The following is a 16,948-nucleotide window of genomic DNA, read 5'->3' as shown; positions in this document are numbered from 1 at the left end:
TAAAATAGGAACTTTGATATCCTAAAATAATTGGTTAATTCCTTAAGATATGTTAAAATATTCAAGCATAACATACCTATATAACTCAGCATACATCAAACATCTATAAAATTAAGCTAACATTTTCATGTGAAATTATGGTATATTTATTTTTTTTTATTGATCTCATCAACTCTCTTGAGTACCCAGAGAAGCTGTGTAACATAGAGCATACTGTTTTTTTTTCTTTTATTGATTATGTCATTACAGTTGTTCTATTCCCCCCTTCATTCCCCTCCACCCTGCACCCCCCCACCCCTACGATTCCCCCCCTTTAGTTTATGACCATGTGTCTCAAGTTCTTTGGATTCTATACTTCCCATACTATTCTTGCCCTCCCCCTATCTATTTTCTACCTACCGTCTATGCTACTTATTTTCTGTGCCTTCTCCCCCTTCTCCTCCCACTCCCCTGTTGCTAACCCTCCTTGAGATCTTCATTTCTATGGTTCTGCTCATGATCTAGCTGTCCTTTTAGCTTGCTTTTGTTTTAGATGTGGTTGTTAATAACTGTGAATTTGCTGTCCTTTCACTGTTCATCTTTTTTATCTTCTTTTTCTTAGGTAAGTCCCTTTAACATTTCATATAATAAGGGCTTGGTGGTGATGAACTCCGTGAACTTGACCTTATCTGAGAAGCACTTCATCTGCCTTTCCATTCTAAATGAAAGTTTTTGCAGGATAGAGCAATGTTGGTTGTAGGTCTTTGGATTTCATGACTTGGAATACTTCTTTCCAGCCCCTTCTTGCCTGTAAGGTCTCTTTTGAGAAATCAGCTGACAGTCTGATGGGAACTCCTTTGTAGGTGACTGTCCCCTTAGCTCTTGCTGCTTCTAGGATTCTCTCTTTCATTTCAATCTTGGCTAATATAATTATGATGTGCCTTGGTGTGTTCCTTCTTGGGTCCAAGTTCTTTGGGACTCTCTGAGCTCCCTGGATTCCTGGAAGTCTATTTCCTTTGCCAGATTGGGGAAATTCTCCTTTATTATTTGTTCAAATAAGGTTTCCACTGGTGGGGTACCCTTCTGGTACCCCTACAATTTGGATGTTGGAGCATTTAAAGATGTCCTGGAGGTTCCTAAGTCTCTCCTCATTTTTTTGAATTCTTGTTTCTTCATTCTTTTCTGGTTGGTCATTTTTTTCCTCCTTCTGGTCCACTCCATTGATTTGAGTCCCAGTTTCCTTTCCATTACTATTGGTTTCCTGTGCATTGCCATTTGTTTCAATTAGTTTAGCCTTCATATGTTCCTCTAATTTGTGACTAAAATCAACTAGTTCTGTGAGCATCCTGATCACCAGTGTTTTGAACTGTGCATCTGAAAGTTTTGCTATTTCTTTGTTGCTTAGAGTTATAGGCTCCGGGGCTTTGAGATCTTCTTGAGCCATTTTTGGTCTGTTCGCACCCATTAAGTATGAGGAGCAAAGCCTTAGGGGCGGGGCGGGGCCTCCAGGGCGGGGTCGCTGCGTTGTGACTGCTGTATGTGGGGGTGGGGTCAGAGTGGGGAAATGGCATCCCCCTTTCCTGCTTCCTGCCGCGGGGTGAGTAGTGAAGCCTTAGGTGTTCACCAGGGTAGGGTTGCTCAGGTCGCTGGGTTGTGACGCTCTATGTGGGGGCGGGGTCAGAGCCGGGAAATGGCGGCCCTCTCTGCTGCCTCCTGTCGCTGGGACCCATAGAGCATACTTTTGATCAGGCAACCCTAACTCTAAATCCTGCCTTAGCTGTTACTAGCATTGTGAACTTAGGCAAATATCTGAGGTTTAGTTTCCATATCTATAAAATAAAATTATTAACATTCATCTTGCCAGATTGTTGTAATATAATAATGAATCTAAAAGGGCCTAGTACAGAATACACTCTCATTTCCTAATAACTGTAATTGTTAATGTAATTATTAGTTTTATCATTATTATTATTAGTGCCTCTTGTGAAACATAGCAGTAGAGTACAGAAAAAGATCAAACTCTTGTATACATTTTTTAAAATCTACAATTCTCTTAGAGTATCCTGAGTATATAAGAATAGATATCTTATATTCACTTGCTAAACTAAAGGTACATTTCTTGTAACTTTTTCCCTGTGCTTTGCAATATCTGTATTGTCATGCCATTACTAGAAATATCAAAAACCTCACACAAAACCAAATTATAAAACAAGTAAGTAATTTTAAAAAATAAACTTAGCTTATGCAGGCATTTTATTTCTATTATGTGGTAAACATACTTCATTAATTTAATAAATGAGTATCTACAATATGCTAAGCAAAGTTCTAAGCAGGGGAGCTATCACAGCTAAAGATCAAATCCTTTCTCTCATAAAGCTTACATTCAAGTTGAGAGACAATGCATATAAATATATAGCACAACAATAGGTAGTAAAAAGTTCTATGAAGAAAAAGAAAGCAAGATAAAGATTTACGGAGTGTAGAGAAAAGACCACTATTTATATAGAGTGGTCAGGGAAGAACTGTTTAGGGAGGTGATAGTGAATATAAGAAAAGAAAACAGTGAGTCCTGCACATATCAGGGAAAAGCCTCCAAGATGAAAAAGAAGCAAGTTAAACAACCTGAGGTAGCAATGAGGTTGGCATATTCCAGGAATGGCAAGCAGGCCAACATGAATACAAAAATGAAGATATAAAATAAAGTTGGGGAGGACTTCTGGCCAAGATGAAGGCATAGGTGGAAACACTATGCCTCCTCGCACAACCAAAATTAAGGACAACAAGATTTAGAAACAAAAACACAACCAGAACAGACAGAAAGTCGAACTATACGGAAGTCTGGCAACCATTCAACCAGACCTGTTAGATGGGCGGAGTCAGTCTCCTGTTGGGATGGGTTGCAGCAGGAAAAGTCAGTGGCTTTTCCTGTGGCTCCCAAACCTGGGAGCACAGGCAGCACAGAACTAGCAGACCTCGGGTGCAGAGAGAAAAGGAACAGAGCATGAAAGGTGGTTGGCTGACCACAATCACGTACTTGCATGCAGATAAACTAGGGAAAAACGGGCAGTGAGACAGACCATGCAACCTAGGGCCCCAGCAAAGGAAATAAAGCCAAAAGCACCAATTGAAAAGGTGCCAGGAGAGACTCCCAGCATCACAGGAGAGTTCCTTGGAGAGACCCACAGGGTCCTACAACATACACAAACCCACCCATCTGGGAACCAGCACCAGAAGGGCCCAATTTGCTTGTGGGAAGCAGCACAGGGGTCTGAAATCCAACAGAAAGTGGAGCAAGCACCAATATTCCCTCTCTGACCCTGCCCCCACATACAGGATCACAACCCAGTGAGGTGAGTTGCCCCGCCCTGGTAAACACCTAAGGCTCTGCCCCTCACTATGAAACAGGCGCAACAAAACTAAAAAATTATGGCTCAAACAAGAACAAATCGAAACCCCAGAGCCAATACTTTTAAGTGACCAAGAGATAGCCAACCTATCAGATGCACAGTTCAAAACACTGGTGATCAGAATGCTCACAGAACTGGTTGACTTTGGTCGCAAATTAGATGAAACAAGGAAGGCTACACTAAGTGAAATGAAGGAACATGCACAAGGAACCAATACTGATGGGAAGAAAACTACGAATCAAATCAATGGAGTGGCTCAGAAGGAAGAAAGAAACAACCAAACAGAAAAGAAGGAAGAAACAAGAATTCAAAAAAATGAGGAGAGGCTTAGGAACCTCCAGGACATCTTTAAATGTCCCAACATCCGAATTATAGGGGTACCAGAAGGGGAAGAGGAACAGCCACAAGTGGAAACCTTATTTGAACAAATAATACAGGAGAACTTCTCCAATCTGGCAAAGGAAATAGACTTTCAGGAAGTCCAGGAAGCTCAGAGAGTCCCAAAGAAGCTGGACCCAAGAAGGAACACACCAAGGCACATCATAATTACATTAGCCAAGATTGAAATGAAGGAGAGAATCCTAGAAGCAGCAAGAGATAAGGGGACAGTCACCTACAAAGGAGTTCCCATCAGACTTGTCAGTTGATTTCTCAAAAGAGACCTTACAGGCAAGAAGGGGCTGGAAAGAAGTATTCCAAGTCATGAAATCCAAAGACCTACATCCAACATTGCTCTACAAAGTGAAGCTTTCATTTAGAATGGAAAGGCAGATGAAGTGCTTCTCAGATAAGGTCAAGTTCACGGAGTTCATCACCACCAAGCCCTTATTATATGAAATGTTAAAGGGACTTATCTAAGAAAAAGAAGATAAAAGAGATGAACAGTGAAAGGACAGCAAACTCACAGTCATTAACAACCACACCTAAAACAAAAGCAAACTAAGTGGACAGTTAAAACAGGAGCAGAGCCACAGAAATGGAGATCACATGGAGGGTTAGCAACAGGGGAGTGGGAGGAGGACAATGGGGGAGAAAGTGCAGAGATCAAGTAGCATAGATGGTGGGGAGAAAATGGACAGGGACAGGGCAAGAGTAGTGTGGGAAATGAAGAAGCTAAAGAACATGGACATGAATGAAAGGGGGGGAATGTGGGTAGGAGGGGTATGCAGGGTGGAGTGGAATGAAGGGGGGAAATGGGACAACTATAATGGTATAATCAATAAAATATATTATAAAAATTATAAATAAGTAAAAAAGAATGAAAAAGAATAAAGTTGGGGAGGTAAGCAGGAGTGAGATCATGTAGGGCTTGATAGTTACTTATTTTTTCCCCCTGGGTATTCTTTTTTAATTTTATTTTTATCAAAAATGTAGAAAGTATGTGTTAAAGTAGATAGTGCAAAAAAGATGTATGATAGTGTTGGGGGTGTTTTCTTCCTGCTAGAGCAGCATCTGAGTGTTTTAGGGAGACACACTGAAGCAAAAGAAAAGCAGGCAAACAAAATGAGAGCACGGTAGCCCACACAGATGACAAACCAAACTGTGAAGTAAGCAATGGCACATAAACACATTCAGCTGTTGGGTCACAAATTTATTAATCCAACTTCATAGCTGCCTTACAAAGTAGGTATTATGTGTCCATTTTGGAAATGAGAAAAGCTAGGTGACATAACATGTAAATACTGGGGTCAGGAATAATTCCAGATATTCCCAATATCATTGAATGTCTATGATCTTTCCATTTTCACACAACCTGTGTCCAAATACCGGTTTATTTCAATTTCTTCTTCTTTTTTAATACTATGTTACCTCAAAACTAGCCTGAAACAGTGTCAAACAAAACGAAACTGAACGAATGCTTCTACAAAGAAACCTCCCTGAGAGGCAGCTATGGAGAAAAAGTAGTAAGTACTACTAATATTTTAATCTTTTGTTTTTAAACAAGAGTTATTATTAGCAAAATATTCCTTTTAGCCTGATAATTCTAAGATTTGGCAATTAATTCTACTTACCATTCATTTTCTTTTCTATGTTTTGAAGCTATGTCATTTAATAATATATTTGCAAAGGCTCTTGCTTTATTTGTTAGGCCTGTCTTCAAATCTTCACAATCCAAACGAACCATAGGGAAATGAACCCACTGAGGCAAAAGCATTATTTCTGAGGCAAGAGTGGAAAATCTTCCTACAAGCTTAAAAAAAATTTATAACAAAAAAAGGTTTAGCATTTTAATTAATCAGTGTTTTGTATAGTATTATGGTTAACTTTTTAATTCTATAAAATATAAATACAAACTCATTTATTTTTGCTAAGTGATTAAAATTTTCCCTTTGTGTGCATAAATCTTTTTTTCACCTATCCTTTCACTAAAAAATTTGCCAATCTATCAGTAAATATTGAATATGGTGCCATTTACAGCATTAATATCTAAAAATTTCAGGAAGTAAAATTTCCATCAGTAATTACTGATACAAAAAAAACTATCCCCAAAGTCAACTCATCTCTCTGTTTAGAAACAAATCTATATTATGTGGCAATTTGTGTAGCTGACAAGTACTTGTTTGTGCTATTATTGATACCTCACTGAAGATTCTAATTCAATCTCTAGGAAAAGAAATATGTATAAAAAATTTTTGGTTTTGGTCAATACAATGCAGTAGAAAAACATTGTGTTCTGCCATTACAAAGATCCCAGATATTGAAATTTATACATTCTTAATAACCAGATACTGGGATAGTTTTTCAAAATTAAACAAAGGAATATGGAAAAAAACTAACAAGTTATGTTGCATTTTCTGAAACTAAAACATACCTGTCAGCTTTGGACAACTTTTACTTAATTCCACAATCCATCTTTAATGTTGCCTCTCTACCTTCTTACTCACCCAATATCTACCCACTACCAAAATACCCTATTTCGTTTTTAATTCCTTAAAGATACTTTCCCTTTACTTCCCTTTCTCTCAAAGCTACCCTATTTTTCTGTCTCCAGTATTTTGTGGGTTGGGCTTAAAGCTTTCAATGTTTAAGGGAGCTGAGGATATGAATTAATTCAATGACTATTGAACATTTGTTTGGCTCTTGGTTGGAAAAATACCAGAGAGTAGATAGAGCTGATGGTACTGGAAAAAAGAGAATAGATGTTTTCTTATTCTCAACTAATCATCCAGGTTTTCTGAAATGTAATTAACAGATATGGAAAAGAAAATGGGCTGGATCAAAGAAAATATGGCACATTGAAAACAATGAAAATATCCATTTACTGTAGAAAAAAATGGTATATCAATACAATGGAGTTTTATGCTCTATTAAACTACAACCATATGCAAAATATGGTTTATAAACCACAATTACAGTATGTCTAGTATTGACAAAGAAATGCAGGGATATATTACTAAACCTAAAAATAAATTTTTAAATAGTTAAATATATCATCCAAAAATTATAATATTCCAGAAAATTTCACAGAAAATACTAGACCTAAGGAAAAAGTCATTGTAAAGCCCAATGAAACATATGCTCAGCCTAGAGATTTAGGGTTTATAGATAGTACAAGTTATGGCAAAGACCACAAAAAGTTTAGCTGTTAGCTCATAGAAAATTTATTGTGCCTACTCTATACACAGCCTTATATTGAGATACATGACAAGATACAAATAAAAGAGAATATACCATATCTTGTTTTGCAAACTATGAATTTATAATATAATTTTATAAACACATAAAAGTGGAATAAGGTAAAAAGCATGTAAATTAGAATATATTAATACATAATCATCTCAATAGAGGCAGAAGAAGCATTTAGCAAACTTCAACCCTTATGTTAACAACCAACACTTCACAGAATAGGAATAGAAGATAACATGATAAGGAGTATCACATTAATATGGTAACTCCTCATCCTAGATACTCCTCAACTTGATAAGGAGTATATAGGATAAATCTACAACTGACATTATACTTAATGGTTTTTTTTAAATTAATGCTTTCCCTAAGATCTAGAGTAAGGTAAAGATATCCTCTCTCAACACTTCCACTCAATATTGAACTAACCAGGGGAATTAGGCAAGAAAAATAAATATGAGGCATCCATATTAAAAATTAAGAAGTATTTGTCTTTCACCAACTGGCTTATCTCACTTAGCATAATAGTCTCCAGTTCCATCCATGCTGTTGCAAAGGATAAGAATTCCTTGTTTCTTTCGTCTGCATAAGTGTTCCATTGTGTAGATAAACTACAATTTTTTAGCCCATTTATCTACTTATAGGTACTTAGGCTGTTCCTAATACTAAGCTACTATAAATAGTGCTGCATCAAGGTGCATAAGTTCTTCTGAATTAGTGTTTCAGGATTCTTAAGGATAATACTTATAAGAGGAATCTAATGAACAAAATAAACTAATGTCTCTGGTTCTAAGCAAAACAGAACCAGAAACATGGAAATAGGGAACAGAATGACAACTGCCAGAGGAAAAGGGGGCAGAGGAATGGTGGTAAGAATGGTAAGAAAGTAGTCAAAGGACATGTATGAATGATTCATGGACATGGACAATAGGGTAGGGAGGGACTATGGGAGGAGGGGTTGGGTTGGGGTGGGATGGAGGAGGGCAAAGGGGATAAAATTGAAACAACTATAATTGAACAAAACAGAATAAAGTTAAAAAATGAAGAATATCTATTCATATCAGACAAAATAAACTTCAACATAACAGCCATAAAAAGAGACCCAAAAGGTCACTTCATAATACTCTACCAAATAATCCATCAAGAAGATATAAACATTATAAACATATACTCTTCACCCAACAGAGGAGCACCCAAATATATTTTTTTAATTTTGGAGGATTTCAAGAAAGATATTGACAGAAACACAATTATAGTAGGGGATTTAAAAACCTCACTGTCAAAAATGAATAGATCTTCCAAACAAAATATTAACAAAGATATTGTGGCATTGAACAATGTCCTAGATTAAATGGACTTAACTGATAGATATAGAACTTTTCATTCCAAAGAAGAAAAATATACAGTCTTGTCAAATGCACATGGAACATTTTCAAAGATAGGCCACATGAGAGAACACAAAACCAACATCAGCAAATTCAAGACAATTGAAATAATATCAAATATTTTCTCAGACCACGAGGGACTAAAACCAGAAACCTCAAGGAAAAAACTCAAAAACACTCACATTCATGGAGATTGAATGGCATGCTATTAAACAATGAATGAATTAAGAATGAGATCAAGGAAGAAATCAAAAAGTTCCTGGAAACAAATGAAAATGAACTCACAACAATCCAAAACTTGTGGGAAACAGGGAAGGCAGTCCTGAGAGAGAAGTTCATAGCAATATAGGCCTACCTAGAAAAGATAGAAACATTTCAAATAAACAACCTAACCTTACCTCTACAAGAACTGAAGGAACAAAAACAAAGACAGCCCAGAGCAAGTAGAAGGGAGGAAATAACCTAGATCAGAGCAGAATTAAATGACACAGAGACTGAAAGAACAATTCTAAGGATCAATAAATCCAGGAGCTGGTTCTTTGAAAAGATAAACAAAATCAACAAGCCTTTAAGCAGATTCTTCAAGATAAAAAGGGTACTCAAATAAATAGAATCAGAAATTAAAGAGGAGAGATTACAACCGATACCACAGAAATACAAAGGATTGTAAGAAATTCTAGAAAAAACTATATGCCAAGAAATTTGAAAACCTGGGTGAAATGGACAAATTTCTAGGAAAAAAATGTAATTTTCCAAAACTGAATGAAGAAGCTGCAGAAAGCCTGATCAGACCAATAACAGCTGATGAAATTGAAGCAGTAATGAAAAAAGTCCCAGCACACAAAAGCCCTGGATTGGATGGTTTCACAGGAGGATTTTACAAAGCATTTAAGAAAGAGCTAACCCCTATCCTTCACAGACCATTCCAAGAAATCTAAGAAGATGAAAAACTCCCAGACTCTTTTTATAAAGCCAGCAACATCCTAATCTCAAAAACAGATAAAGACACAACAAAGAAAGAAAACTATAGGCCAATATCACTGATAAACAGAATCTAAAATACTCAACAAAATATTGGCAAACCACATCCAGCAATACATTACAAACATCATACACCATGACCAAGTGGGATTCATCCCAGGGATGCAAGGGTGGTACAATATTTGCAAATCAATAAATGTAATACATCACATAAACAAATGCAAAGACAAAAATCACATGATCATATCAATAGATGTGGAAAAAAAAACATTTCAGAAGGCACAGCACCCATTTATGATAAAACACTCAGCAAAGTAGGAATAGAGGGAGCATTCCTCAACATAATAAAGGCCATATATGAGAGACCTACAGGCAACATCATACTCAATGGGCAAAAACTAAAATCTTTTCCACTAAAATCAGGAACAAGACAAGGTTGTCCACTTTCGCCACTTCTATTCAATATAGTATTGGAAGTTTTAGCCATAATTATCAGACAAGAAAAGGAAATAAAAGGCATCCAAATCAGAAAGGAGGAAATAAAACTGTCTTTGTTTACAGATGATATGATAGTAGACCTAGAAAATCCTATAGACTGTGCCAAAAAAAACTGTTCAACCTAATAAATGAATTTGACAAAACAGTGGGATACAGAGTCAATATCCAGAAATCCAAGGCATTTTTGTGTACCAACAATGAAACAGCAGAAGCAGAAATCGGCGGGGGTGGGGGGGAATCCCATTTGATATAGCAACAAGAAAACTAAAATACCTGGGAATAAACCTAACCAAGGAGGTAATAAACCTATATTCAGAAAACTACACAGCACTGAAGAAACAAATCAAGGAAGACACAAACAAATGGAAACATATACCGTGTTCATGGATCAGGAGAATTAACATCATCAAAATGTCCATACTACCCAAAGCAATTTACAGATTCAATGCAATACCTATAAAGTACTAATGGCATATTTCACAGACATACAATAAACACTTCGAAAATTTATATGGAACCATAAGTGACTTCAAATAGCTGCTGCAATTTTGAGAAAGAAGAGCAAAGTAGGAGGTATCACAATGCCTGATACTAAACTGTATTACAAGGCCACAGTAATCAAAATAGCCTGGTACTGGCATAAAAACAGGCACATAGAACAATGGAACAGAACAGAGAGTCCAGAAATAAACCCAAGTCTCTATGGTCTACTAATATTTAAAAAGGGGGGCAGCAACATAAAATGGAGTACAAATGGTCTCTTCAACAAATGGTGTTGGGAGAGCTGGACAGCTACAAGCAAAAAAATGAAACTTGAGCACTAACTTACACCATACACCAAAATAAATTCAAGGTGGATAAAAGATTAAATATAAGTCATGACACCATTAAAGTCCTAGAGGAGAACATAAGCAGGAAAATCTCAGTTATTTCATGCAGCAATATTTTCACTGATATGTCTCCTAGAACAAGGGACATAAAGGAAATAATAAACAAATGGGATCTCATCAAAATAAAAAGCTTCTGCACAGCTAAAGAAAACAGCATTAAAATGAAAAGAGAATCAACCATATGGGAAAACATATTTGCCACCGATACCTCAGAGAAGGGTTTGATCTCCAAAATATATAAAGAACTCACACCACTCTACTCTAAGAAGACAAGCAACCCAATTAAAAAATAGGCAAAGGACTTGAACAGACACTTCTCCAAGGAGGACATACAGGGTCCAGAGACACATGAAAAGATGCTCAGTCAGTATCACTAGCTATCAGAGAGATGCAAATTAAAACCATAATGAAATACCTGTTTGCACCGATGAGAATGGCCATCATAAACAAATCAACAAACAAGTGTTGGGGAGGATGTGGAGAAAAGGGAACCCTAGTGTACTGTTGCTGGGAATGCAGACTGGTGCAGCCACTGTGGAAAACAGTATGGAATTCCCTCAAAAAACTAAAAATGGAACTGCCTTTTGACCCAGCAATTCCACTGCTGGGATTATATCCTAAGAACCATAAAACACTAATCCATAAGACCCTATGCACCCCAATGTTCATAGCAGCACAATTTACAATAACCAAGTGCTGGAAGCAACCCAAGTGCCCATTGGTAAATGAGTGGATAAAAAAACTATGGTACATGTACATGATGGAATACTGTGCAGCAGAAAGAAAGGAGTGCCTACCCTTTGCAACAGCATGGATTGACTGGAGAGCATTATGCTAAGTGAAATAAGCCAGGCAGTGAAAGACAAATACTATATAATCTCACCTTTAAGTGGAACCTAATCAACAAAACAAATAAGCAAGCAAAATATAACCAGAGACAGTGAAATTTAGAACAATCTGACAGTAATGAGAGGGGAGGAGGAAGAGGACACTTGGGGGAAAAGTGGGGAGGGTTTTCAGGAACAACTATAAAGGACACATGGACAAAACCAAGGTGGGGGTGAATCAGGGGAGGGACGTTGGGATGGCTGGTGGGGGGTGAGTGGTGGGGGGGTAAATGCAGACAACTGTATTTGAACAACAATAAAATAATTTAAAAAAAGAAACATTTTCTAGAATAAAAACATTATATTTTAAAATTTCAAAAGGCATTAATGAAAAACAGAATTGTGACTCACCTCTGTGTATTCATCAAAGGTATGATCTTCTGCCTGAAAAGTCTCTATCAGCTCAACTGCAGTGCCATCAAGAAGCCAATTATACTTTTCAACTGAAAATTAATAATCTAATTTAAATCTGAATAATACCTTTTTAAAACGATCAAGTGCTTTTTTATATGATCATAGAATAAAGCAGCCTATTCAATTAAATATTATTTTTAAGTACTTTATTTATTTTTTTTTTAGAGAGAGGGGAAAGGAAGGAGAGAGAGAGAGAAACATCAGTGTGTGGTTGCTTCTCGTGTATTCCCTACCTGGGACCTGGCCTGCAACCCAGGCATGTGCCCTGACTGGGAATCGAAATAGAGACCCTTTGATTTGCAGGCCGGCACTCAATTCACCGAGCCACACTAGTAAGGGCTCAATTAAATATCTTTACTAATAGTGTATGAACATACATTATTAGATAGAATAAAATAAAATGAACTTCAGCAAACCAGGTGAAACATAGATCACTTAAATGAAAGATAATAGGGTATGTAATGATCTTAAAATAACTTAGAAATACAGATAAGGCAGTTAATAAAAGGTTTTGCTTAAGAGGATGTCAACAATTATCTATCCTGATCTTATATACACTTGAGAAGACTATAAAACTGAGCTGCAGAGGGAGGTGGAGAGACGGGGCGGAGGGGGGGCTGGGATGGGAGAAATTGACAAAAGAAAACTGTACTTGAAAAATAACTAAATAAATTTTTTTAAAAAACTGAGCTGCAATCTTTTCAAATATTCTTAGACCTTACCTTGCCTTCACCCTGGAATTGGCTTTGTCCTTATTCCAATATCTCTGCTTTCTCTTTGGCTTTATCACCCTGTTACAGTTAGTATTGGTTCTTTGGACCATACAACAGAATTCTAGTTTCTTAGATTTGATCCTTCATGCTGCCAAAATCTATGTCCATGCTAACTTCTGGCTCTCCCTGCTCTTTCATGGCAACCCCAGACATGGCAAATATCTGACCAAATTCTAGTAAAAATAAAGTGTGATTCTTTTATGATAAAAAAGGTATAATATATTTGTCGCATATACCATATGTCTCATAATGTTGTCTTGCACCTTCTAAGTTACGATGCACTGCTGCCTTCAGCGTATCAAGAGCCCACTGTAACACATGTTCAGGAAGTTCTGTGTCAAGATTTACAGTTGTTGAAGTTCCTGAGAGCCAAGAGGGTACTGTTTGGACATTCTAACATAAAGAAAAATAACATTTTATAAATAAATATCTGCGTTATTGTTCTATGTATACATCTTATATTTTTTAACATTCTTTTCAGATTTCAGTTGCTCAAGAAAAGATAACTTGATGCAAATAATTATTTAAAGTTGTATAGGTTGTAGTGCAATATATAACTTACATCGGGTTAGTTCTCTATCATTCAATAAATATTTATTGAATATTTACCATATCAAAGTGACTATACTAGAAAGCTCTAGAAAAAACAAACAAACAACTTGAATCTAGTACTTAAGTAGCTCACAGCTCATTAGGGAAGATGAGACATGCACAAAAACACTGCAATTATTGTACAATAAAACTCCTAAGGGACAAAAATTAACTTCAGCCAGGAGACTTTCTCAAAGAGAAAACACTTTTTAAAAAAAATAGCCCTGGCTGGTGTGGCTCAGTGGATTGAGCACGGGCCTGCGAACCACACAATCATGGTTCGATTCCCAGTCAGGGCACATGCCTGGGTTGCAGGCCAGTTCCCAGAAGGGACCCATGAGAGGCAACCATACATTGATGTTTCTCTCCTTATCTTCTTCCCTTCCCCTCTAAAGATAAATAAATAAAATCTTTTTAAAAAAAACATAAAATGACAAAGAGTGGAAATAAAACAAAGAATTATAATATTTTGTGTACATAAATATTTTATAAAGCTTCAACTCAATTTAAAATTCTGAAGAAGAGCCATATCAAATTCTCACATATGATAGGTAAGGACAACATAATACCTGCAGGGCTTCAGCTATTCGCTCTACCAAACCCAAAACAATATCTTCCAAATCTTGAAAGGTAGGGTAAAATTCCATTTTATCATCATCAAATGTCAATTCCATCTTAAATATTGGCAGCCCTTGTTGATCTTCTTGGTCAAAGACGTTTACAAATCTTTCTACAGTCCTCTTTAAGAGATCCTTTAGCTGCATGATATCATATTACTATTATTTTAGAAAGTAAAAATTAAACCTTCAACTAAAATCAGTGAACTTATGGTCTATAATTGAGTCATTCTGTCAATCCATTTAGTCCTGAAAATTGTGTTCATTGAGCACAATATGTTCTTACTAAATGTATTCTAAAATAATAAATAGAAAAATATATGCAAACTTTAAATTTTCTATAGAATATCAACAATCTTAAGATGGAAACTCAGAATCTTCCATGTTCTCTAGTGATCTTGAACCTGGTACAGAAAACATTTCAGAAGACCAAACAACACAGCGAAAAGTGAGAGAAGAGGAGGCCTGACATCCAAGGCTAAGGGTTCATGGGGAGACATGCACATGGGATGAGGGACAGTGGTAAAGCTACAGCTGGCTGCTATTGTCACAAAAGCCAATTGTTCCATATTTAAAATTTTTGTGAGAAAGTTACTAAACCCTTGGATGCTTAAAAATCACCACGGTGGGAATATTTACACCATGGAAATTAGCAAACACTACCAATCAGAACTGTGTTTGCTGTTTTATCTGAAGAATCAGATTTCCAGCATACCAATACATGAGGGTGAAACCACCGGAACTTAGAAATGTGCACAATAAGTTACCAGAGTATGAATAATGCATTCTTATAAGGAACCAACTATTAGACATTCACTCAAGCAGACAAATAAAGATCTAAATAATCTTCAAAATGCCCCTCATCTTTTTACTTATCAAATGGTCATAGTGCTCTTAAGGGCATAAAGATAAAACAAATAATGTATATTAGTTATAGTGTTACATACTAGGTATTAAATATATTTCAACATATATATTATCCCTTTAAAGATACATGGAATCTTTGGAGAGCTTTACCACCCACGAGGAAATTTTTTTATTCAAAATTATTTTTCTAGAAATGTGTTTCTACAATAGTAAAAATCTGAGGAGCCCATAAATATATTTGCATAAAATTGATATTCTCTTTCTGTTTTTCATATAAAGATGATCAATAACATTTTGACCAAAATTTTACTGAAAACAAAATGAAAATTAATCAATTTGGAATTTCATATGTTCAAAAATATGTTTACTAAGATAGTTTGTATAGACAATTAGTTTATAGTCTTTAAACATGAGCCCAGTAATCATTCAGAATATTGACACATACTTCTAGACTTCCCTCTCATTTAGATTGCTTCAGCAATAAACCATTTTTCTGCTTAATTTATTTAAATAAAATTATACTCAAAATGTTTTTCATAATTTACTTTAAAATAATTACTTAGCACTATCTAAATAGACTTTTATTTAAAATAATCAATTAATTTTAATATCATTATCATTTAAAAACATAAAGCATATTTACCTGATTTGACATAAGTGTGGAAACACAGTTATAAAATGCATCCAATTTTTCAGGTTTAATGCCATCTAGTGCTTCCTTCTTGGTAAAAAGACTTATAACTTTTGGATACCATGTATTCATTATCTTCTCCTCTGCCTTTCTAGCTTGTATTGATAGATCATTTTTCAATGATTCACAATCAATTGGGCCTTTAGCTCTATTTGTGAGAAAAAATTAAAATGATTTTAAAGCAAATGATAGATATTGGTCTTAATATACAACTGCTAAAACAAGTAAAATAAATTAAAACTTCTTTGAAATCTATAGAAAAGTTCTGAAGATTTATCAATTAGTTTAAAAAATTATATAGTCAAAAACATAAAGATTCAAATGGGAGACATTAAAATTTTAAATGTTAATTATTAATAAATATGATATTTTACCTAACTCCTGTTAAGTCCAGCAAAACTGTATTAGCAAATGTCATATAACCAATGTCCAGTAACATTTTCATAATTGGATGAACAATGTGTAAATTAGCTGATATTTGACTTCTTGTCTGCACATAGCTAGAATGCCAAGGATTAGAATAATCCAGGCCTCTGGAAAAGCAATACACCACATTAAACAGGACTCAAACAATATACTCTAAACTTTAGAAATAATATTTATAACATGAAATTAGTATTAAAGTGAAAAGACAGGAAACTGAGTAGAGGGAAATGTCATCAGCCATGGGAACATTAGGAGATATGCATGTAATAAAAATACATCAAGATCTTGAAAGTGCATTATCTGCAGAAAGAACAGAGGTCATTTAAAAAGATGTTTAATTAACTTCATTGGCCCTGGTCAGTGTGGCTCAGTTGGTTGGAAATCATCCTGCTAACCAAAAGGTTGCAGTTCGATTCCCTGTTGGGGCACAGTCCTGGGTTGCAGGTTTGGCCCCAGCTGGGACACGTGCAAACGTTAACTGATTGTAGTTTCTCTCTCATATCCATATTTCTCTCCCTCTTTCTCTCCCTCCCTTCCTCTCTCTCTAGAGTCAATAAAAGATTTGTTTTAATTTTTTTAAAAATTAAATGTATTGGAGTAACAGTAATAACATATGAAGTTTCAGGTATACAACTTTATAATACATTGTATATTACATTGTGTGCTCACCACCCTAAGTCTAGTCTCCTTCTGTCACCAGATATTTGACCCCTTTTCCCCTGTGGTAACCACCATACTGAGAACAGGGATCAATTGTCGGTGAGGAAGGCTGATGGGCCAGGCATGAGTGTCCTGCTAACATACACTGTACTCTGATTCAGTTACCTTGGAGAGAGATAAATGAAAGCAGTTCTTAGTACTGAGGAGAAGAGATGGAGATCTATCTGGCATACACAGAAGCTTCCTTAAGGGCAAGTT

General features: G+C 35.9%; 1 protein-coding gene across 1 annotated transcript in view; it reads right to left on the bottom strand.

Moving 5' to 3' along the window:
* The window catches only part of DNAH12 (dynein axonemal heavy chain 12), a 229,017-nt gene that overhangs the window by 180,076 nt on the left and 31,993 nt on the right, over positions 1 to 16,948 (bottom strand). The window contains exons 8-13 of the mRNA XM_053669550.1: positions 15,979 to 16,137; positions 15,557 to 15,752; positions 13,999 to 14,187; positions 13,075 to 13,231; positions 12,003 to 12,094; positions 5,399 to 5,577 (exon numbers count right to left, since the gene is read on the bottom strand). Of these exons, the coding sequence (XP_053525525.1) occupies positions 5,399 to 5,577; positions 12,003 to 12,094; positions 13,075 to 13,231; positions 13,999 to 14,187; positions 15,557 to 15,752; positions 15,979 to 16,137 (972 nt within the window). The remainder of the gene's footprint in view (positions 1 to 5,398; positions 5,578 to 12,002; positions 12,095 to 13,074; positions 13,232 to 13,998; positions 14,188 to 15,556; positions 15,753 to 15,978; positions 16,138 to 16,948) is intronic.

Source organism: Artibeus jamaicensis, unplaced genomic scaffold (genome assembly GCF_021234435.1).
Source record: "Artibeus jamaicensis isolate MK-2021 breed Jamaican fruit bat unplaced genomic scaffold, CSHL_Jam_final contig_519, whole genome shotgun sequence".
Taxonomy (NCBI): domain Eukaryota; kingdom Metazoa; phylum Chordata; class Mammalia; order Chiroptera; family Phyllostomidae; genus Artibeus; species Artibeus jamaicensis.
This window is presented reverse-complemented; position numbering and strand designations above follow the sequence as displayed.